Below are 24,881 nucleotides of genomic sequence, written 5' to 3' on the forward strand. Positions count from 1 at the left end.
CTACAAAAGTTAAAAGTTAGGAGATTTGGCATAAAACACAGGATTTGCACTTTAAAAGAAAGTCAAATATAGCAACTTTAATAAGTAAGCTATTATTGTCACATGGCAACAAGTAACTGGAGAAGAATGACTGGTGCCCCTCTGAGATGGCACCAATTTGCCACAGTCCTCACTCGGCCCTTTTGCTCATTTGGATTTCCTTTCCTGGTCCCTGTATGCATTCCTGAGGTTTTCCAGTGTATGATTCCCCGAACTGGTTTGCCAGCCCTGAGTTGCTTAGGATAAAAAGCTTCCACTGCTACAAAAACTAGATTCAAAGCAACATTTCCTTTAAGTAACTCTGATAAAGATAGACCTGATGAAGAACTTTTAAACAAGCTCAAAGAAATGCAGGGAGAGCAAAAAGAGAGAGATGGCCTTCTGGAAGTCAGAGACGCTCTATTGGAAACTCTCCATTTTGGCAGACAGCTAGAACGGAGGTCCTGCAAAGACTGGGCACTTTCTGGGAAACTCTCAGCCTAGTGTTTGAAGCTTAGTAGGAGGTTAATAAATGTTTGTTTCCATCTTCCTAAGAGCAGATGCAGAGCACAGCAAGGAGGAAATGGATCCAGAACAGTGTAATGCAACGCACAAAAGCACAGCATGCCAAGAGAGAAGGAGAGAGGGGGTAATTGTAGCCTAGAGAGCAGTAGCAGCAACAGAACAAGCCTAGAGAAGTTAGAATGACAAAGCCAGGTACTATAATAACCGGAGACTTCATCACCACAGCATGATTCTGATAGATCTTTGCTAGTCACACATCTATATGGTAAGTAGGAGCATAGAGTAGATAGATGAAGACTACATTAATTAGGCAGAGAAATTCAGCCAGAAATTCACACCAAGACTCTAGTGATGAGAAAGCATTCAACTCTTTAGTGAAGGATTGTTGGTTAAAACTAATAATACACACACACATGTGTTACAGAGGATATGTAAACTATGCAGGATAGCTGTGTGCAGTTGAAGTAAAGAAATTTTATACTTAGGTGAAGTTGTTTAAATTTTTTTTTTTTTTTTACCAATGGTGTGGCTTTAGTTACTTTGAAACAATATAATTCCAAAGCCCCAATTAAAAAAAATTAGTCACTAACTGAAGTAAAATTTCCTGCAGATCATGTTAATGTAGCAATAACCTATCAGAGAATGTTAGACAAAGCCTACTGAACAGCACAATGGAAGGTTATTGCAATTGTGATGAAATTTTTTTTCCCTAGTCCTTTACTTAGGGTGATAGCCAACCAGTCAGTGTTTATACATAGGGTTTGCAATATGTATTTAAATATTTAACAATCTTGAGAGGCAGTGACTGACAATAATATGCAGTGTCCAGTATGAGTGCTTAATAAGTGGTAAAACAAAATACTGCATGATGAGAAACAGCAGTCAGTAAATCTATTATACTCTAAAATATTTCAAAGCCTGGTAACTATTTAGAAACGCATAAAAAAGCAAACATAATGCGTTGGCTAAATTATGATAATAAAGGAAACTTTATATTCACTAAAAAGTTTACTCAAATAATTTTCTTTTCAATTGCTTAGGGGATTGAGAGAAGGTATGGGAAAGGGGAGAGCGTATGGATTAAAATCACACACACACACAACTTTTTTTTGAACCACGTGGAAGTCTGCTGACGACAGACCGGGATGTTACATCCTGCACAATGGAGGGGTGCTCCAAGCGTCTTCAAAACTCCCTCTAATTCCGTGCCAACTGGCAAAGCCCTCCAAATTTCTAGACTTCTTCAAGCTTTAAAGGACTGGGTTTCGGAAGAGGAGGCTCCTGGTGCGCGTGTGGAACACCTCCGAAAGTGTGCCGCGACACGGTGACACCGGGAAAGCTAATGCTCCCATATCCGGAGAGCAGGTTCTTTATTTACAGCTAGTTAACCCGAGGAAACTAAGTTAGGCTTGGGAACCTAAACCGCCGTGCTTCCGGGGATCCTGCGCAGCCTTCGGCCGCTGGAGAACTCGGCGACCAGGGCTGAGGTGCCCGCGCCGTTAAGTTTGGGGAAGGAAGCGAGAGAGAGGAAAAAAAAAAATAGAGCTGCTCCTTTAAGAACTTCCTTTCCCTTTTACTCTATGTTTACATAACACGGGGGCGAGCCGCCGCTGGGCCCTGGGGGGGCGGGGAGTGGACCTGGGCGGCCCCACGCGCCGGGGGAGGGGGCGCCGGGTGGGCGGAGGGCTGCGGGCGGCTCGCGGAGGGCGGGGCGGCTCCCACCTGCCCGCGCGCGGGCGGGGCGCCTCTGCGGCCGGCCCCCGCCCCTCCCCCGCCCGCTGCCCCCGCCCCTCCCGGGCTCGCTCGCTCCTTTCCTCCCTCCCGCGGGGCTTCGGCGGCGGCGGCGGCGGCGCTTCGCGCGGTGGGTCTCCCTGCTGCCCGGTCCCATTTGTTGCCGAGTCCAGCTCGGGGCAGCCGCGGCGCGCGGAGCTCTTAGAGAGCCCGGCAGGGCAGCCACGCAGCCACGACGGAGCAGCCGCGGGACTGGCCGCCCCGCGCCCCCTTCGCCGCCGTGCCCTTCCCCGGCGCGCTCACTCCCTTCTCGGGATGGGATTGTAGCGGCGGCGCGGACTCAGCGGGGATCGCGGCGGAGGCGGCGGCGGCGGCGGCGGCCGAGCAGGGCTCCATGTTTTCCCCCGGCCAGGAGGAGCACTGCGCCCCCAATAAGGAGCCCGTGAAATACGGGGAGCTGGTGGTACTGGGGTGAGTCCGGGGATCCCCGACCAGGGGAGCATGGGGGCGGGCAGCAAGCGCTCCGGGTTGGGTGGCCGCCGCGCACCCACATCCCGGAGCAGGGCCATCGGGGTGGTTTGGGGGTTCTCTGGCCATCGGTAGGGCGCTTGGGCCGGTAGAGCGTCTCGGAGGGCTGGGACGGCGGGAGTGGGGGTGGGATGCCCCGATCCGCGCGCGCGGGTCGCTGCAGGCACAGGGATGCGCTATCCGCGCCGCGGACGGTGGCGAGGGAAGTGGCGGAGCGCGGTCAGCCCGGGGCGAAGGCAGCGGCGGGGCGACCTCGGAGCCCCGCGGGGCGTAGCGTTCGGGGACTAAGCGTTCGGGGCGTAGCGTTCGGGGACTAAGTCCTTGGCATTACCGTGGGGGCAGAGGCTCGACTTCCCCGCGTGCCCCGGGCCGGGTGTCGGGGATAGGGACCAGGGTTGAAGCACAGCCGTCGTGGGCACCTCGCGGTGTCCGAGGACTACCCCTCCACCTTGGCGAAACTGAGAGGGCCCCAGGGTCCCTCTGCTCCCTCTTATTGTGAGCCCCGGGCCCGGAACTCCAGGCGCGGCACCGGCGTCTCGGCGCTGCGGGCAGTGGGATCCGAGCGAGGGGCGTCCGCGGTCAGCGCCTTGCATATTGTTATGGTGACCGCCGCAGCAGCCGCAGCCCCAGGGCGGTGAACTGTCTGCGACCCGGGCGGCCGGGCCGGCCCTCGGCTCTCTCCGCCGGGAGTGTCGGGGAGCGGGCAGGAAAGCCGCTGCACCCGCCCGGGCTCCGGGGCGCGCGGGGCTGCATCCTCTCTGTCCCTCGGTCCTGGGATTCGGCCTCGCAGATGTCCTCCCAGCGGCGGGGAGCTCGCCATCCTCGCTTGCCTCTGCTCCCTCTCGGCTTGTGAAAACCACATTCTGAAGATAGTAATTATCTACCATCTTTAAACGGCAGCAATTAGGGACTTCATCTACTTCCTGAGTTTCCTTGTGACATTTCTATTGTTTACCCTTAATAAGCCTGGAGAGAGGCTTCGCTGGGATTAAAGCAGGATAAAGTGGGCAGTGAAAGGGGAGCGGAATGGGGTGGGGAAGTGCGGTAGATTCGGGAGAAGGAGCAGCTTGGGTTTAGCCTTGAAGGAGAAAAGAGAAAGGATTATTTTTCCCTTTGGATCTGTCACTCTCGGAAACCCGCGCTTTTGTCCTCCTCTCTTGAAAGACTTGTGTTCTGAACATTAGGGGTGCTGAAAGGTAGGCTTAGCGCACGTGTGAAGAGTCATGGGTATGGAAGAACTCAGGGCACTCTGAAAAATGTGTTTTGATAACTGAATACCTTGAAGTAAGTGCCGGCTTAAAGATAATTTTAAAGCGAGGAATTTTTAAGAGAAGCTTCCAGACACAGCCCAGCTCAAAGTTGTCCAGTTTGGCGTACTTTGTAGCTACAGTGTTAGGTGGAGTATCATTGGAAAGCTCATTTACCTATTTGGAAGCTGTTTCAGATAAGCATTTTTCTCACCTGCATCTAATTGAACTTAAAAGACAAACATCAAGATTCAGTGGAAGGAGAGAGGACTGGCAGGCAAAAAGCTAGAGTTTAGCGTGTATTATGTAACCTCAGCCCAGCCTAATTTTGTGCAGTTTGGTTTTGTTTGTGTGGCTGGCTTCAAAGTATGTTTAACATTGTGAACCTGACACGAAAGATTAACTTAGGCCAGGACTTTATTTCATTATTTCCTTTTGAGGAAATAGTCGTTGAGATGTTTCATGAAAGCAGGGTGTGAGTGGGTCTGGAGAGGGTTTGTGTTCATAGCTGGAAGTGCAGGACATTCCAAAGCCCCAAAAAGGATTGAATTGTCCTCCGATCAGGCTTATACTAAAGCAGGCTATGTAAATACTTCTCCAGTTGCATGTGCTGTTATTTACCGATGTTTTTCCAGGAGACACTTAGTATGATGGAATTAAGTGTTAGTTGCTCAGTCGTGCCGGACTCTTTGCAACCCCATGGACTGCAGCCCACCAGGCTCCCGTGTCCATGAGATTTTCCAGGCAAGGATACTGGAGTGGGTTGCCATTTCCTTCTCCAGGCGATCTTCCCAACCTGGGGATCAAACCCGGGTCTCCTGCACTGCAGGCAGATTCTTTAGAAACTGAGCTATAAGGGAAGTCCATGATGGAATTAGCACTTATATTAATATTTTAGGCCACTCAGCGGTTTGTGGGCACCTACTATGTGCCAGCACTGTTTAGGCATGGAAGATCCAGAAGTGCACAGGGAGCTATTTCATTGTAGTGTGGAGTGGCAGATATAAACAGAAGGAAACATGTAAACAAATGAATAATAAATGGCAGTTTGGGGCACTGCCAGATTTTCAACAGAAATGGGTTAGCTTAGGAGACGTTTGCAATAGGCAGGTCTTGCCTTCTGTAGCTGGGAAGGCAGGGAAGGTTTCTCTGAGGAGGTGAAAGGTGAGTTGAGACCAGGCTCTGAGAAGATGCTAAGTTTGGTTTTTCAATACTTGAGAAGAATTGGGGCCATTTTCTGTTTTTGAGAGTAGTTCTCTGACTCTCTAACAATATTGACCACACTGAAGAATGTGGGGAAATAGTGAAAAGGTAGGTAGACTCTAAGACAACCCTTATTAATCATTATCGTACCCTTTGGACTTGAGGTAGCGCCCTCCCTCTTAAATCACCAGTGATGATCAAATAAAAATTATTATCAATGTTACACGTCTGATCATCTATAACATAATGTAAAAATTTCTATTAGATTTTTTTATTGATGAAATTAATCTTGAAATCTAAAAATGCCCCATATTAGTATTCATAAAAAGCTTTTTGCTTATAAAATACAGTGCATTTTTTCATTAAAAACAAAACTGTTGTGTGATTGCCCTTTTTTTTCTCTTCTAAATTTTGTAGCAAAATGTTGCTCAGAAATCCTGGAGTGCAGATTGAGGAGCTATATACGTATATGTCTATATTCATACGCAAATACTTCTGCGTCTTTTCATGCATTACACAATGTTAAGAGAATCCCAGTTAGGATTTTAGTAGGGTCATCATTTTCTTAGCAGCTTGGTAGAATTTAATTTTTTCATGATTCCAGCCAGTGAATGCATCAGAGCCACTACTTTTTGCTGCATCCATTACATAATGAAAGATAGAGAAATGACTATCTACCTGTCAGGTCTTTTTTGCTGTTCATTTTAAACCTGACTAAAATGTTAAACTTGGGGAAGCGTGTCCGGATTTGAGAGGTAGTTCGATGTAGTTTGTTGGTAAGAGTATGAATCAGCATTCAGAAGACCTGGACTGAATTTCTGCTTTCTTGCCCACTGGCTTTGTGGTAGTGGCTTAGTCCTTCAGTCTCTGGCTTCCCAGGTATCCCAGTGGTAAAGAATCCGCCTGCCAATACAGGAGATGCTGCAGAGGCTGTTTGGGTCAGGGGGATCCCCTGGAGTAGGAAACCTGCTCCAGTATTCTTGCCTGGAAAGTTCCACGGACAGAGGAGCCTGGTGGGCTACAGTCCATGGGATCGCAAAGAATCGGACATGACTGAGTACATGCACCCAGCCCTCACTTTCTTCCTGTTTCTTTAGCAATAATGAAATATGATTGGATTGTGTAGTTGTCAAGAACCTTTCTGGTTTATACCTTGTAATGTTGGTCAGTGGCTCAAATGTGGAAAATGTAGTTAACATAATCTCAGTAATTCTGCATGCATTGATTTTGTGTATTCCTTGCTGGGAGAAACATTAATAACCTCAGATATGCAGATGACACCACCCTTATGGCAGAAAGTGAAGAGGAACTAAAAAGCCTCTTGATGAAAGTGGAAGAGGGGAGTGAAAAAGTTGGCTTAAAGCTCAACATTCAGAAAATGAAGATCATGGCATCCGGTCCCATCACTTCATGGGAAATAGATGGGGAAACAGTGGAAACAGTGTCAGACTTTATTTTTGGGGGCTCCAAAATCACTGCAGATGGTGATTGCAGCCATGAAATTAAAAGACCCTTACTCCTTGGAAGGAAAGTTATGACCAACCTAGATAGCATATTCAAAAGCAGAGACATTACTCTGCCAACAAAGGTCCGTCTAGTCAAGGCTATGGTTTTTCCAGTGGTCATGTATGGATGTGAGAGTTGGACTGTGAAGAAAGCTGAGCACTGAAGAATTGATGCTTTTGAACTGTGGTGTTGGAGAAGACTCTTGAGAGTCCCTTGGACTGCAAGGAGATCCAACCAGTCCATGCTAAAGGAGATCTGTCCTGTGTGTTCATTGGAAGGACTGATGCTGAAGCTGAAACTCCAGCACTTTGGCCACCTCATGCGAAGAGCTGACTCATTGGAAAAGACTCTGATGCTGGGAGAGATTAGGGCCAGGAGGAAAAGGGGACGACAGAGGATGAGATGGCTGGATGGCATCACCGACTCGATGGACGTGAGTTTGAGTGAACTCCGGGAGTTGGTGATGGACAGGGAGGCCTGGCGTGCAGTGATTCATGGGGTCACAAAGAGTCGGACACGACTGAGCGACCGAACTGAACTGAAGGTGGTGGTGCTAGAATTTGAATGGGAACTGTGGTTTAATAGTGGAAAAGATTGATGCTGTGATTACTTTTTTGGAAGTTGGTATGTGCAAAATAGGCATTTTTTAAAGTTGTAATGGTATACATATATCTGACACGTTGGTGTTAGATTGTACATGAGGGTGTTCAAAATTTGATAAAACTTTCTGTTCCAGGTTTTAGGAGGGCAGTGATGTTTCAAAATTAAGCTCAGTAGGCTAAAATAACCAGTACAAGGAAGAGATAATCTGATGATGAAATTTTAGAACTGAAAGGGCCCTAAGAGGCCATGGTACATACTTCACTCTTTAATTTTACTGATGAGGAACGCGAGACTCCCAGAAGGAAGGAGGTTTGTCCAAGTTCATAGTTGAGCTGGATCACTGCACTGCCAGGTCACAGGTTCCCCACTTCAGGGCAGATTCCAGCAGTGCTGTCAGTTCCCCAAAGCTGCAGGTTTTTTGTAACTTGCATGAGGGAAGCTGAATCTCTTTCTGGATTCAATTTGAAGCATGCAGCTCTCTCTCTGACTAATGGCCCGTCATGATTTTTGGAAACATATTGCTTTACTCTTGGTTCCCTTCACCTCACTGCTGAATGGATAATGCCTTTTGCAAAGCTTTCTTTTTCATTTGATGCTTCACAAAATGTATTTTTATTGGATATCTCAACCAAAGGTTTTTAACCTAGAGTTCACAGATGGAATCCAGGGCACCCTTGAACTGGGATGGCGGGAAAATATATCTTTGCTTTTACTGGATTCAAACTGAGATTTAATATTTTACTCCATTATGTGTATAGGCAACAAATAGACCTGCTGCTGGATTTGCTATTTAATGCATTAATCCAGAAATGCATACATTATTTTATCACAACTTATCTTTGATAATGACTGACTTCATTTTTAAGCCTTTGTATTGTATTTTATACATGTAAAATTATTTTTCTGCAAAGGGCTCAGTATACTTTAAAGACTGCCAGAAAGATCCTTTGCACACAAAACATGGTTAAGAATTTCTGTAGATATGCCTTAAAAATAACATGTTGTAGTTGAAACTGCTCAAGATCTACAAAAGGGGGAAATCAGGGGGTACGTGTGGTTTTCCCTTTAGACTGTGCAGCATTTTATCAGGTAAGACAAAGAGGGCTGTTGCTAGGAGAGTTTATGGTCTTTATTTTTTGAAACAAGCAGCTCCAATTTCTAGATGCCAGTTTTGTCTTAACCTTGGCACTGTGCCTTGGCCCCTCCCCTTGGTAGTAATGAGAAACCTTAAAATATATCCTAACACTTTTCCTTTTCTTGTCCTCCTCTTTAATTTGGGCCCAAACATCAAACGCTAGTATCCTTTATAGACTGAAAGGTCTTTGAACTTAAAGCAAAACAAAACAAAATCTTTGCTATCTCTCAGCGTTTGTGGTGATCTGAAGAGCACAGATCTGTTTGTGTGGATGGAGTGTCTACTTCCGTAGGCTATAAAGGGTTGTGATGCGACTGGCTTTGGGTTGCTATATTTTCCTTTACTAACTTTAGCCTTGTTTGGAGTATGTGGCTGTCTGTGTGGTTTCTTGTCTGGGTCTCTCAGATTTATTTGTTTCTCTCTTTAACACACCAAGCCTGAAACCTTCATTAGGACTTTTCATTTTCAGTTGCATTTCATCAGGTGATCCATATGGATGCTTTAGGTAAACAAAAGCAAAACCAGCTTGCTTCAGATTTTAGTAACTTTGCATGTGTGCATGCTAAGTCGCTTCAGTCCTGTCTGATTCTGTGTGACCTAATGGACTGTAGCCCGCCAGACTCCTCTATGAGATTCTCCAGGCAAGAATACTGAAGTGGGTTGCCATGCCCTTTTCCAGGGAATCTTTCCCACCCAGGTATCAAACCCACGTCTCTTAAGTCTCCTGCATTGGCAGTTGGATTCTTTACCACCTGGGAAGCCCTCCAGCAGCTTTACCAAAACATATCAGTAAAATTGGCAAAAGGATGAAACGTATATACAGAAAAGACCAAAAAACCGAAAGCATACCAGTTGCCGTATTTGAAGGAGACCACCCTTGTCATGTTGAGGCAATGGTTTTGTGTCTGCTATGCAGGAATCAGCAACATGGAGACATGGATTGGCTTTGAAACAGAGACAGTGTAGCCCTTGGTGGAGCTCCTTGGTGTGGGAGTAAAATAACTGAACAGGAATTTCTAACATCATCTGATTTAACTAAGGGTTTCTCCTAGGGTGAGCAGAATCTATTTCATAAGAAGAAAATGGAAGGTAAGAATGATTCTGTTAATGGTTCTTATTGAGCTTACTGTTACCTTCATCTTCTGGAGAATAAAAATAAGGAGAGCGAAAAGTGCTTCATAGTTCTTAGCTTTGTCTAAATCAGCTGTTCTCAACCACTGTCTCAGCCACCTTACATGTGATGATCAGTTTTGAGGTATGTGGCCAGTAATTTATGACATGTAATAAAGTATGGATCTTTCAAATGATTCCAAGATGTCTCGGTAATAATGTGACTTTATCCACTTGCATTCTGCTGTGTTCTCCCAAGTGGGAGAGAAAGGGGTGGGGTTACATCAGGCAAGCCAGGAATTTATTCATTCAACAAATATTTAATGGGATTGTACTCTTCCAGGCACGGGGGATATAGCTAGGCAAGGCAGACATGTGAATTACTGCCTTATTCTTGTCACAACCCTTTAGGGAATGGCTATTACAAATATTCAGTTCATTTATTTATTCCACCAATATTTGAGCATCTGCTACCCGTCAGATGCTGTCCTTGGCACTAAGGGATGCAGTGAACAAGACAGGTATCATCTCTGCTGCCGTGGAGCCTACAGAGAAAGCAGTCTAGAGCATAGGCTGTGATGGGGGAGCACAATGGGTCACCTAGCCCCTGTGCCGGGACAAGAAGAGGCTAGCCAGGCAGAGGTTAGAGGGAACAATTGCTCTAGGAGGACGGCCCACAGTATTCTAAGATCCAAAGATGAGCACACATGCTCCTTTGAGGAGTGGAGAAAAGTCCCAAATGGCTGGAGGGTTGAAATGAATCGTGAGCCAGGAGGGTGGGAGGGCAAGCCCCGCAGGACTGGGGACTTTATCCTACGGGCCTGGGAGACTGTAGCTGAACTGTCAGCTCGGAAACTGGTAGCAGAGAAAGCACTTCTGCAGAGCGGGCTGCAGCAGCGGCGGGTGCAAGGAGATGCTCAGGCCGAGGCGTGTGGGAGCCAGGATCTGATTCCTGTCCCTCAAGACGTCCAATCACACCACTGTCCCAGGTTGTGAGTGGGCTGCCACTCGTTCACTGACTCAGAAATACTGACTGAGGAGCAGCGCTGCCCTGGGCACTGGGCTGCATACAGTAGGAGTGAGGTAGACAGCCCAGCAGAGAGCTCACCTTCCAGTGCAAGAGGTGGACGGTGCAGACAAGTCAGCACCTTGGTAGATACAGCTTTAGTTCAGAGGGCCCCGGGAAATCTCACGCAGGACATGGGGCAAGAGAGTGCTTGGGTGGCAGGGCGGGGGGACTAGTTGGGTCAAGTGCAAGGGATAAGGTAGTGGGGCCCTGGGAGATACAAAAATCAGGGGCAACATTTCTCAGAAATTAACTCTGTATCCTCCGAGAGCTCCCACCTTTTTCCAGTTCTTTCTTTACTTTCAATCCTGTCTAAGCCACGCTGGGTGGATTCCACTCTTATGGGCCAAAGGATTCTGAGTAGTCTATCCGTGTCACATGCTCAGGGTGGTAATTGCATTCTCTAGGGCTCTTTGATGGAGAAGGCAGTGGCACCCCACTCTAGTACTCTTGCCTGGAAAATCCCGTGGGCAGAGGAGCCTGGTCGGCTGCAGTCCATGGGGTCGCTAAAAGAGTCGGACACGACTGAGCGGCTTCACTTTCACGCATTGGAGAAGGAAATGGCAAGCTACTCCAGGGTTCTTGCCAGGAGAATCCCAGGGACGGGGGAGCCTGGTGGGCTGCCATCTATGGGGTCGCACAGAGTTGGACATGACTGAAGCGACTTAGCAGTAGCAGCAGCATCAGGGCTCCTTGAGACGATTTGCTCTTCCCTCCTAGAGGACAGGGTTCCTTCCTTAGGGTACGGGGTACACCTTTTCAGGTGCTCAGGAGGTGGGATTTCTCTGGCACACTGCAGCGCCCTGCTCAACTCAGCCTCATCTCTGGGGCTCAGGGACTGTTTCCTCTCTTGGGAAGGAACGCGGATTCCCGAACACAGCTGCAGTTTTGTAAACAGCCCTCCCCACCTGAAGAGCCCAAGTTAAAGGCTTCCTGCGATACTAAACATGTACTTCACTGACATCAGATACTCTTGTTTCAACTTTTGTTTGTTTTTCTTTTTGTCAGTCACCTAACAGTCATTTTGTCACCTGCAGAACGTTCTGCCTTGAAGGGAAGCAGGCCATCTGTTCCCATTCCACCAGCTGCCGGAGCTGCACTGCGGTGCACAGGGGTGGTGCCGAAAGGCTGCGGTCATTAGTGCTGGCTAATGATGGCTGGGGTGCAAGCCTCCTCCTGGATGATAGACCTAATAAGTATGCATTGGGGGTATTTTCAGCAGCAGATTTAAGACTACTGCAAGTCATTCTTGATTGAGGTTTTATGTCCAGCCATCTGCATAATGCTTCTCACTGGCAAACACTTAACTCCATTCATACCCTGCTTTTTCGCTCTGTGTTTAGGATAAGAATCTCTAGCCTTGTGCTCCCATTCTAATTAGTACTAGCAAAATCCAAAATTAGTTTAGCAAAATCCAACGCAAGTGAGCAGTTGTGTGTTTGGCTTCCAGGCTGTTGGTATGGAACGGCTGTTTAGTATTTCACCTTCCAGGCGCCTTCAAAGCCTGCCTCCCCCCGCCTCCTTCAGTTTGTACCTGGCCTTCTTGTGCCTCCTGCTGCAGGGTTGTGGGGCCTCTATCTATCTTCAGAACTTGTGATGGGTGAGCAAGGAGGGGTTTCTGGAGCGCTTGATTGATGAACTGATTACCTTGAGGAAATCCGGCCCTTTTTGCTCAAGGACCGCAAACACAAAGAAGTGTGCTTCTTGCCAGATCCCCAGAAACGTACAGACTGGGTCCTTGCTGTGGTACATGAGACTGCATTAGAGTTTCGGTGCTTTTATTATAACGTGCTCTCAGATAGAATGCAGAATGGAATCTGTCGTTTTGCTGCATAGCTGTTTGTCTAAGGTATGCAGGAGAGCTACTGGAGAGAACAGAGGACTGTACTGTGTATGCTTCTCAACAGGGTTTTTGCATTCTTGAACTATTTCCACATAATAAGCATTCAGTTGTTTGACTCTGTAAACCATTCAGTGAAAGAACTGTATTTAAAGGCTGTGTGTTGAGGTGGACATTACCCGACTTTCCCAGTAGGACTTGCAACCAGTTGGAGATCAGATAAGAGAATCTGGGGCTTTAACTTAGACCCATGTTTTTCCCCAAGTATCTTCAAATCAGGCCTGCGTGCTGGACCTCTCTGAGGTGGCAACTCCCCTCCCCCTGCATGTGGGCTGGTTTTGTAATTTGCTCTGAACCATCTTTGTGACGGAGGTCTGTGACTTTTGGATGCTGCCTTAAGGGGTGTTCTAGCTTCCGTTTTTGTTCTCTATACTAATCTGCCAGGCTGCTCTATAACAAAACACCATAGGCTGGGTGGCTTACACAGCAGAAACTTGCTCATAGTTTTGCAAGCTGGAAGCCTGAGATAAGGTGTCAGCAAGTTGGGTTTCTCCCGAGGCCTCCCTCCTTGGCTTGCAGGTGGCTGTCTCTTGCTGTGTCCTCATGTGGCTTTTTCTTGTGTAGGTGCCCATCCTTGGTGGCCCTGCCCCTCATATGAGGACACCAGTCATGTTGGATTAGGGCCCACTTATGTGACCTAACTTAACTTTGATTTTAAACTCTTTAAAGGGGCTTCCCCAGTGCCTCAGTGGTAAAAAATCTGCCTGCAATACAGGAGACATAGGTTCGATCCCTGGGTTGGGAAGATCCCCTGGAAAAGGGCATGGCAACCCATTCCAATATTCTTGCCCAGAGAATCCCATGGACAGCAGAGCCTGGTGGACTCCAGTCCAGGGTCACAAAAAGTTGGACATGACTGAAGCAACTTAGCACGCATGCACACACCTCTTTAAAGACCTTGTCTCCTAATACATTCACATTCTGAAGTGTACTGAGGCTGAGGACTTCAACATATAAATTCAGTCTACAGCACCTTCTTAGAAGGCAGTTGCCATGTAAAGAAGTCTTGACTGCCCTGCTAGAGAGGGTGGCCCTGGCAGGATTACAAAAGGAGAGAGGCCTGGCCAGCCCCCAGCCACTGCAACCACTCTGCTGAGGCAACTGACCTTGAGTAAAGCCATCTTGGCTCCTTGGGCCCATCACGCTGCCCAGGCCACACCACATGGAGCAAAGATGAGCAATTTCCTTCTCATTCTGCCAAATCAATGAGTTCTGAGTGCTGGTTGTCCTTAGAAGCTGTTGTGTTTGGGGGTGGTTTGTTACACAGCAGTAGACAACCTGAAACACCGGTATTACACTGGCATGTGATTCAGCTGTCACATCGGATGGACTAATGGGAATTAATTCACTGAGTTTTTGTTTCTTTCAGGTTATTGATTATTTTAATAAGCACAATTTCAGCCTTTTAGATGAGTTATTCCAAACATTAAGTACTGTATGGCCTGAAAAGCTTAGCTAACAAAAGCATTTGTGGAAAAAGTTTATTATGTGTAAGTCATCTGTGAGTCTCTCTGCGTTCATTAATCTCCGTAATCAGTATTATCTCCTGATATTCTTTGAGAGCAGGCAGTTGAAGAATGACCCAGCAGAGCTGAAAACCATGCTTCTGGAAGACTAGAGCGTAAGCAGCTTTAACCCCAGGACAGCTAGTGGATGATGGACTTTCAGGCTTTTAAAGGCCACCCAAACGGAATAACAGAACTAACAGAGATTTGAGGAGGTGGGGAGGTCATCTATACTAGCATCCTGCAGGTACAGGGCAATGAAGAGCTCATTTGTATGAGTTGTACCTGTGACTGTCAGTGATACGAAGGAAGTATAGTTCCTGGGTCTCATTTTTCCCATGGGCTGTGTGCTGGCTTGGGGGCAAGCAACGTCAGAAGGTGGCCTGGCATGGTGCGGGGTGGGCTGGGCTAGTGTTCTCCCTTCAGAAGCGGACAGTGTGACAGCCGAGCTGCCAGCCGTGAACATAGTCCTCAGGATGGAGAGAAAGAGCTCCAGGCACAGATTCTGCAAGTGACTGCCTTCCAAGTGAGCAAGCAGCTTGACATAAAAAGAGGAAAAAGGATTTGTGTAGTAGCTGAAATGAATGGAATATCTTAAAATTCCCCCAAATTCTGTTTAAAAAGTTTTAACATTTGTCATTTGTAATCAGAAGTACTGATACATATAAAATGAAAACTTTTGCATTTAAAATTTATCAACTAAGTGTAAAAGTTTAAATAAATGCCCAAATGGTGTATTTTGTAGCTTTTATAATTTTGTAGATTGTAAAGCTTAAAACTACACTAAAGGGACTTCCCTAATGGTCCAGTGGTTAAGGATATGCCCCATGTAGGGGACATGGGTTCAATCCCTGGTAGAGGAACTAAGATCCCACATATGGCCAAGCAGCTAAGCCCAAGCACCGCAACTAGAGAATCTGTGGACTGCAGTGAAAGAGTCCGCACGAAGCAAGGAAGACCCCTAATGCCACAGCTCGGACCTGACGCGGCCAAATGAATACTAAAAAAAGAAGGAAAAAAACTATACTAAAACTACACTAAAACCTATACAAATGTATAGGTAGATATATTTTATATTTTATTGCACATGTATGGATTTATTGAATTAAATGTGGAATTCACTGAACATATTAGGAATTGGGCAGTATCTAAGCGTATGCAGTAAACATTACCCACTCAGTCTGTGTGAGGTGATGCTGTTATGGTTGCTGTTTTGGTGATGCTGATGATCTAACGTCTAGGAACCCACATAAGGAAATGCCCTCCAGGGGCCTACAATCTAAGGGCAAGACAAATAACTAAGCAACGAATTATACGTGGTGTCGAGGAGAGATGGATGGCGGGAGCCGTTATTTCAGGTGTGCTGTGTGCCAGATTCTTTTGTGTTTTTCTTAATCAGTCCCAGGAGTTAGATTGCATTATTTGGAAAGTGAGGCTTCTGCTCAGGTAACTCACCTTATCAGTGGCAGGGCATGACTGGAAGGTAGGTTTGGATTACTGTGAGGCCTGATTCTCTCCACAGAGTGAAGGTTAAAGGCATGTGAATTGCTGCGAACTGGGGAAAAAATCCTGGAAAAGGCAGCCTTTGAGCAGAGTTTTGAAAATTGGCCTGGATTTTTATAAAGCAGTAATAGTAATGGTGTGGGGTTTAGGAACCTTGAAGGATTTGGCTGGAGATTGAAGTCCTTGGGGAAGGAAATAAGAGTTGGAGCATTATCAGTTGGTTGGCATCTTCTCACGCTGGGGATACAGGGGGTGATAACAGAGTGGTCCCTGCCTTCTTGGAGCTTATCGTCCATCAGGAAAGAGGGGCTTTAAGCAGATTAAGCCTGGGCTGGTGAAATCTTTCTTCTTTTGCCGTTGTCTTTGCCGTTGTCTGTGATGACTTAGGCTCACATGCGTATTTTGTTTACAGCTTGGAAAGGGAGCTTCAAGCCCTTCTCCTCTCTGCATTTGCCTGGATTCTCACGTCCCTGTGTATTGATTTTTTTTTCCTTTTCTGTCTCTTGATCTTCCTGTTAGTATTGATTAAGGGGAAGAACCTCCCCACTCCCTCCATTGCCTACCTGACGGTCCTCAGTACAACTTGTTACAGCAGCAGCACTGGTTTGCTGCAAAGTTGCTTGAGTCGTGTCCGACTCTGTGCGACCCCATGGACTGCAGCCTACCAGGCTCCTCCGTCCATGGGATTTTCCAGGCAAGAGTACTGGAGTGGGTTGCCATTGCCTTCTCCTAACACTGGTTTAGCTAATCTGAAAAGCACAGGGCCAACAGTAGGCCAGGAAAGGGGTGGTGCCTTTTAATTGCTTATTCTAAGTGTGTTAACTTAGACCAGATGCCAGTGAAGACTTTGATGAAACTATTGACTTAGACCCTTCTGGTAGCTGGTGTGGCTTTATGCTGTTCAGTTTCAACCTTCCTGTGAGGGCAGTTAAGCCTTTTCCGTTACAGATGTGAGGTGCACATGACCCAGGATTTCTAAAAAAATACCCTTAACAAATAGACATCCTAAGATATCAGATGGTAAAATACTGAAGGACAAATATAGCCTCTTGATAAGCAATGTTAGATGTTGTATGGGTGAAAAGCAGAGACTTGGACGCTCTGCAGGGAAGTAATTAAATCAGGAGGTTCTGATAATGTAATAAACTACACAAGGGCGAAACTTGAGTGGTTGACACACTAGAATGCCCTTCGATTGAATTATTGTCTTACAACAGTTGTCTGCCCAGGTACTACTGTTTTAAATATTAAACAATAGCACAACTCATGTTTTCCCCAGAGGGGAGAGAAAAGACACAAATCTTCATTACCTTAATAATTTGTGTGCCCTCCTTCTACCCACCACCTTCACCTCCCATGACTGTCAAAGCTCCTGTTTTGGGTTTACTAGTTGAGAAATGCTGTCCCTGATGATTAAGCATACAGCCTCCATGTTGGATAAGAAATAGCACTGCTCCTCTGAGTATGCTGGGAAAGTGCAGCCAGGGTGGTGAGCCTGCTGGCTTCTTGAGCTCCGACGGGATCCTCTGGAGGAGGAGAAGTTCTCCCCTTCACCCTATCTTCAGGGGCGGCTGCGTGGAGTGGCTTTTCTTTCTGTAGGGAGCATGGGGGTCCCAGCAGGGCTTTCCCTTTCCTGCCGTCTCTCAGCTGCTGTACCATCTACTGACTGCAGGAGGCAGCACTCCAGGTCCCTTGCACAGTGTGTGATGCCTGTTAGGGAGCCCCAATCCCTGCCGCCAGCCAGGTGGTGCTGAGTTTCCTGGGCCCTCAGAGGAGGTGATGTCACCACCTCTATTGGAGAAATGGGGAAGCAGAGATGCCTGGAGATTGAGCTTCACCTAGGATCCTGCACAGTTATTAACAGTAAAGGATTGGAAGCTCAGGAAGTTGAATCCGGGTCTCAGATTCTAAGGCTTGCCCATATTGGGCTTCTCAAAACCTGTACATCTTATGTCATTATTGGTAATACCTTTTGTTTACGATCTGAAGGGTGGAATGCTTCATGTTTGGCATTAGATTCTGAAGTTGTGATTATGACAGTAGAAAGGCGGGCAATTCCCCTCTGGACCAGCCAGGCTGGGGTACACAATGGTATGCGCGACAGCTCTGCGGGGAGCCGGCCCCTCCTCACAGTATGACGGCTTGTCCTCTTACACTCCCTTTGTGTTCCTCTCCTTCAGGGCCATGAAAGGGTCAGAGGATGCCTGCCCCTGTTTTTCCTGTTGCCTCTGTTCAGATTAGATTCAGACAATAGAGCTTGCCCTCCCTCAGCAGATAGGTTCTCCTGTGGCCCTTTACTCTCAGCTGAAATGCATCTTTCTCTGATCTAATTGTGTTTTTTAAAAATCCACTTGACCACTCACCATGTTAGGTTACCATAAATCACATACTGTTCGATTTTGCCTGTGTACTTATTTCACCCCAATTTCTCCAGGGGTTAAACCAGTTTTAAGTTTGTGTCCAATTCTTGTAACTTTTAGAGGTTAACACTAATCATTACTACTAATCATTTAGTTTTTCTCCACTGATAAATTTGTAAATGGATTTTTTTTTTGAGGCAGACCATTTATATTCAGGTAATATGGAATTAGTTTTAGAAAGCTGTATGTTAAAAATATTGTATAGAGAATATTAATGACAGTTTTGGAAGAAGGAAGACAAATCATCCATGATGCTAATGTTATTTTCACTTTTTGCACATTCACTTGTAAAATTGTCTCTGCACAAAAATCTTTTATGTACTTCATTTTATACATGGTTTATAGGCTGTTTTTTGAAATGTTAGTTAACTGACCCTGATTTTAAGAGAATTTAATTAATGTTAGAAAGACATTTAAAGTAAGCCAAATGTATATACATTTTTAAAGATTATCTAACACAAATTCTGCTTTTTTGTGGGGGGGGCGGTTTGCAGAATCAGAATTGCCATGTGATTTCTAAGGTCTCTGTTCTAACAGAATATGTGGGAGGAGGAGAATTATTCAGGGTTATTCTAGCCACTGTTTGAAGACTTTAAAAGATCTCTGAAAGGTTACTGTGTATGCTAAAGGCATGATTTCTGAAAATACTTTTTTTAGGTACTTAGAGAAAAGGACCCTTTGAAGAATACTGAATTCTACACGAGAAACATCCAGTCAAACCCAAGATAACATACTTCTTTGCCTTGGGGCCTACTCTCTGAGCCCCATTTTGCCCCCCATTATGTGTTCATGGAGAAGGAAATGGCAACCCACTCCAGTGTTCTTGCCTGGAGAAATTCATGGACAGAGGAGCCTGGCGGGCTGCAGTCCATCGGATTGCAAAGTCAGACACGACTGAGTGACTAACACTAACTTCTAACTAACTATATGTTCGTAGAACTTTCTTTCTCCTCTTTTCTCAATTGCTTTCACACACATGGTTCTCTCTCCTTGCTGCATCCTGCTCACCTGCTAAGACTGAACTCAGCTGTTATCTCCAGCAAGAGGCCCTTCCTGACTCCTCCTCCCTTTTCCTCCAGGCTAGAGCAGTTATTTCTCAAGAGCTCTCTGTGGCTTGTAAATGTCCTTCCTTATGAATCCTGGACAGGGTAGGGCTGGAGGCTCCCTTTTCTGCACTCAGTTCCAGCGTTGTGCTACAACCTGGCACTTGGTGGATCAGTCAAGCATATGGGTGAGAAAGTGTGGCTCTGGAAATGTGAGCTTTAACGTGGATGGTCTCCTTTCCCATTTCTTCGCTCCCTGATCCAGCTTTTAAGGATGATTATTTACTTTTCAGTAGGTATTTCATGCATTTATGTTTCTTTAATTAGCTTTCTAAAAGTATTCTCCTGTTTGCATCTTCCAAGGTAAATTGAAGCGTTCTTCAGTACATGAACATGGTGAGCACTTGTTAGCAATTGTTTAGCCCTGAAATGATGGTGGGTTTAAAATTTTCCTTTTACACGTAAAGATAAGGGGTTAAAGTCACTGAGTGCACAGATATGGTCTGAAGCTGACAGGAATTTCAGCTTTCAGTTTTAAATGTAGTATTAAAAATCTCCTGAGAAAAGTCAACAGATCCAACCAAACACATTTCGATGGTGATAAATCTTTTTTTTTTTTTCACTTAAAATTAGTTGCTCTGGTTTCTTATCTTTCCACTCTGAAGTCACAGATAAATATTCTTTCCATTATTTCTTTACTGATATTTATCACAGCTGGTTTTTGTGTTTGCATGCTGGTTGGATTGGTGTGTTTTCTCACTCTGTATCTCCTCCATTCCAACTCCTTTCTTTTGATTTTTAGAGAGCTTTATACTTACATGTATAGTGTTTGCTGTCCAGCCAATTGCCCAGTGTATTCTTTTTTCATGTGCCTGCAAACATCCTTGCTGTTTGTTGACTTTTCCTCCATTCTGCCACGCTGGTTACAGCTCGTTATATATTTGAAGCAAGACAGCTGGGGTGCTCTGGAAATCAACTTGAGTTTATTTTTTCATTCCTTTCCTTTGTTTATTAAAAAAAAAATCATTATCACGAGGAACCAGCAATCTTGTCATTAAACTCCGTTTCTTTTGCTGGGAGAGTTGTGTATAGCAGGGGGTACAAGCCATCTTTCTTCCCTGGTTTTCTTTTATTCTGCCCCTGTCCCACTCCAGTTTCCCATCCTGCCTGCTGTTTAGAAGTTACAATTCTCCAATGAATATTTGTCTGCTTTCTCCATTCCAACTCCAGTTCTTAGCAGGACCATAATAGATAATGAAATGTCTAAAATTCAGGTTATTCGTGAGATTTATAACAAATAAAAAGGGAAATGCGGTGATATTTTTTAAAAATTACCTACCCATTGGAGAGCAGCTTGGCGGTATACATTATTATTATTATCTGTATGAAGAACCTTTTTTGTGGTACCTCTGCAACCCCTGAGCTATATTCTAAGTATCAAACGTACACAAGCCTGGCTCTGTGAGCAGTGTGCTGACTCATGACTTCCTAGCAAGGAGAAAGGAAATGGTCTGCTGCTCAGCGTGTGCACACATCTTTGGCAGTAAGCTGCAGTCCGTATGATTTGTGAATTGTGGTTCTATAAAGTGGCTTAATGAATGTGTTCATTTAGTTTTGATTGGGTTAGAACAAGAGACTGTTTTATGGTATTTGGCTTATTATTTTTGCCTTGTTTATTTTCTTTCTGCTCTATTATTTGGCACCTGCTCTCAATAAAACTATGATCTAAAAATTGCACATGTTTTCTCAGAATGAGAAATGATGTTTACAGACGGTAGCTCAGTGGTTTTTGGTGAAATGCTGGTTGATGAGTCAGTTTATTACTGAAGGTCTGTTTCAAGTGCAGTTTCTCCAAGAGCTGACATTTTTGGCTTTGTGTTATAAATATATTAGCTATACATGGTCACTATTATTAAGTTGAAAACAGCCTTTATTTTTCTGATAGGATATATTTCAAAGGCTGGAACTCTTGTCACTTCTGTACCAGAAGTAACTGGGTTAAAAAACGACTAACAATATGCTGCATTTTCTGCTTATTAAGTAATTTTAACCGTGTAACCTCAGTCTTATACAGTACAGAGCTCAGTGAAATAGAATGCTTCAGGAGTGGCATACTTAAGGACCATTGAAGTTTTACATTAACTGATGATTAAGCAGAAGTCCCTGTAGAGGAAATTTTTAAAAAGTGATATCTAACTGACCTGTATAACATTAGTCGTTTCTGTTGTACAACAGGATGATTTGATATTTGTATATACTGTGAAATGATCACTGTGGTAAATCTAGTTCACGTTCATCACTATACATAGTTACATTTTTTTTCCTTGTGATGAGGACATTTAAGATTTGTAGAAGATGAAAAAAAAAAACCAGTTCATGATGATGCTATTCCAAATCCAATGAGTCTGCTTGAGTCTGTCTTTGATGAGTTAGGCTTGCCTTGTTGATCCTTCTTAACATTAGCAATCATTGAATACACTGTAAATTTAAAAGGCAGAAAACTGGAACTCAAGGGAGTCCTCTGCAGTGCTTCTCAAACATTTTGTAAGTTAGATTTTTGAAATAAAAAAATGTTAAAGGTAACTGAGCTCTCTATAAAGACCTGACTATAGGGACGGCATTTCTGTTGGCCAAGGGCTTCATGGGTGCTCTTACATTCTGCATATTTGGGTTTTCCAGCATCTCCCAGGAGGTGGGGTGGAGTGTTGAGGTCCTCAGCTTCTTTGATCAGAACCCTTAGGTTCTGGATTTAGATCATGTGGCAACAAAATAAACACATTTGCTTCTGTAGAGCATATAATTTAGAAGCATCATTACTAACTGCCGGATTATATTTTTAACCTTTTAAACTGGTGGTTTCACTTAATCTGTTGGGTTGTTGAAGATGAGATTAAATCTAGGTTTCAACTGAGAAGGACTGGGACCAGCAAGGAAAGCTCGAGATATCATATGTGATAGATCATTCTCCAGGGCTGTTCAGTTAGAGGGATGCCTTTTGTTGAAACAAGAATAAAAATAATAATTGAGTACTCCAGCTCACTGACCTTGGTGATTGTGACATCCTCTGATGTAACTTATTGAGTGCTAAGTGTTTTTAATTGATGGATAAAGCGTGGCATTTGTATGGGATGCCTGCCAGTGGTCTCACTCTGAAGTTGAATGCCCGTCTTTCTTCTACTCTTTCTTTTTCTCTTCCCTTTCCTCCCCTCCTCCCCCTCTTTTCATAGGTGTGCCCTCTGAGATCATTCCTTTCCAGGGAGACCTTGGCAGTTTGCCTTTGGCAACTTCCTCTAGGAGTCTCCTGTGAAGAGCCCGCCAGTGTAGTTAGTCTGTGTTCCAGCTCCCCCTTGAAAAGCCCATTTGCGCTTCCCTACCCTGTGAATAAAGGTGAAGATGGTTTTGTGGGGCTGGTCCTACATCTGCTGGGAAGGTTTGGTTGGGTGATAACAAAGAGAATTTCCCCCACCCAGTGAAAACTAATTTTCATCTACTACTTACTGCAGGGGAGATGCAGGCATCAGGTTTATAGCCGGGAGCCTAAGATGGGGGCTATAACCTCTTCCAGAAGGTGATTTATGGCTTTCATTAGCCAAAGAATCCTACCGTAACTTTTCTTTCCTTGGGAGAGGCTGTTGACTGTGCATAATAAGATGGTTTTCTCAGATGAAGTTTGAGAAATTTCTTTTCAGTCATTGGACTTAGTAATAAGGGAAAAAAGAGCAGTTTGAGCTGTGTAACAAGTAATTGCTTTGTACCTGGATTAACGTGGAGGAAAAGAATGAAAACCTAAGCTGCCTGAAACTTAGGGAACCACTGGATCCTGTTCTGTGGCCAAGATAGCACACTTTTCCCCAGGTCCGCCGTCTCCTTGTCACCTCCAGAATATTGTGATCTTGGCATGTTAGGATTGATTCTTCCACTGAAGATGATGTACACATGTAGAAAAGATGGTTTTGTGCTTGTTTACCTTCCCGGGGTATGTATTTAGCAGGATTGTTTGTGTGTGAAAAACCGCTACTCACCTTCCTTTAACTTTTCCATCAGTTGTTTAAAAATCACAGTTGTCCATGTGATCAGATTTGAGGCTGGTGGTTTGGATTTAAGATCTTAAACTGTTCCGAGTTTAAGTTGCCAAGATGCTTTATTTAGGGAAGTAAACACAGATTCATTTTTGCAGAAGAGTTCAGAAACCTGTTAGAGGGATGATTGGATTATTCTTGTAGCAATGTTACCCGATTACAGACATTTCAATTTGAAGTGAGGGCCAGCGGATCTGCTCTGGGCCGCAGTTCCTCTCTGACCATCACTTCCTTACCTCTCTGGATTCTGGGGGGCCCCAGGATGTTTGCTTCCCTTGGGCAGTGTCTGCTGGGGGAGGGTGCTCCCTGAGCTCTGCTCTCTGCTCTCAAGGCTTCCAAAGGATACCGCCTGCCCCTCTGACCCAGCAGCCTGTGTCTGTTCTGGGCTCATCAGAGCATCACAATGCTCAGAAAATTACTTTCTCCATGAACTGGCTGTTTTTGTTTAGAGTAGTCATTTTTCATGAGTAGGTAAAAGTAAGTTCAGGAGCGTTCTTTGGAAATTGTACACATAGTTAGCGGAAAGTACTGAAAGCCCAAACAAACTGTGTATTTTACACAAAGCATCTTCTGTTCAGAGTTTTAGTTCTACCGTGGAATTAGCAAAGCAACTTTCAGAATTTGAGCTTATCTTCTCTTTGAAATTCCCTATAACTTTAAAATCAAATCAAAGTACAGGTGGTTCTGAGGGTTTTTTTTTTTTTTTGTCTTTCAAAGACTGAAAAATATTCATGAATTATTATTTGTCTACAGAAAAAGACGGAAATGGCAACTATTTTACAGAAATATTGTATAATAGGGTATTTACAAATTAGAATTTGTAAAGTTCTGACTTTGGAAACGTCATAAAATGATCTATTTGGCACATTTAAGAAAAAGTGGAGTCATTGTCAGAGATCTGTGAACAATGATGAAGTATTAAAGTTGTAAAGATTTGATCCATCAAGTTAAAACAGTATTCATTTTGTTCCCAACTGTACTTGATTTGTGGCATAACAAAAAGATACGGGGAGTGAATTGTTTTCAATATCTTGTCAATCTAGTTATGTCTATTGTACATGCACACAACTTGTTTGAATTCTCGATAGCGTGATTATGGAAATACTCAGTTCATGTTGAAACAATTATTTCTCCTGTGTTGTTGCTGTGTTTGTTTTCTCAGGTGCCTTTTCCCAGCCTGGCTTTCTCTTCTTTCCTGCTGACAAAATTGATAAACATGTAGGGAGGCTGTGGGAAAGGATGGGGGTTACAAGGGATTCAAGCTGGTCCGGCCGCCGGGAGCTGAAGGGATTTTCAGGATGTAGGCAACACAGTTGCAGGGACAGCTGGGTGAAGGTGGACTCATTGGATAAGCCACAGAGTCCTTAATTACCTAACTGTAGGCCTGGCTTCTCAGATACCCTGCATCACGGGGCATAACCTACCCAGTCCTTGGCCGTGGTGTGGTGCTGGCCGGGGGAGGGGCAGAGAGCGAGGCAGGGCTTGTGAGGTTGAACAGAGTGGGACTGAAAAATGCTGGGTTTCCTCTGTATCTGGTGGTTTCAAGATTTAATTGTCTTAGACTGGTTATGAAACTGTAATGAAAACTAGTAGTCTGTGTTTTGTGTATGCAGTTGAGTTTAAGCAGAGTAAAATGTAGTTTTTGGTTTATCGCTGTATTATCGTTTCTTAAACCAATTCCTTTTTCCAGCTCTGTTCCTCCTCTTCCCATTGTTTACTTTCCTGCTTTTCCTTTCCTTGGAGTTCCTTTGTATTTTGA

General features: G+C 44.9%; 1 protein-coding gene across 1 annotated transcript in view; it reads left to right on the forward strand.

Moving 5' to 3' along the window:
- Positions 1 to 2,640: 2,640 nt before the first annotated feature.
- Positions 2,641 to 24,881, forward strand: part of PELI2 (pellino E3 ubiquitin protein ligase family member 2) — a 185,662-nt gene continuing 163,421 nt past the window's right edge. The window contains exon 1 of the mRNA XM_052646986.1: positions 2,641 to 2,745. Coding sequence (XP_052502946.1) covers positions 2,669 to 2,745 — 77 coding nt within the window. The 5' untranslated portion in view covers positions 2,641 to 2,668. The remainder of the gene's footprint in view (positions 2,746 to 24,881) is intronic.

Source organism: Budorcas taxicolor, chromosome 10 (genome assembly GCF_023091745.1).
Source record: "Budorcas taxicolor isolate Tak-1 chromosome 10, Takin1.1, whole genome shotgun sequence".
Taxonomy (NCBI): domain Eukaryota; kingdom Metazoa; phylum Chordata; class Mammalia; order Artiodactyla; family Bovidae; genus Budorcas; species Budorcas taxicolor.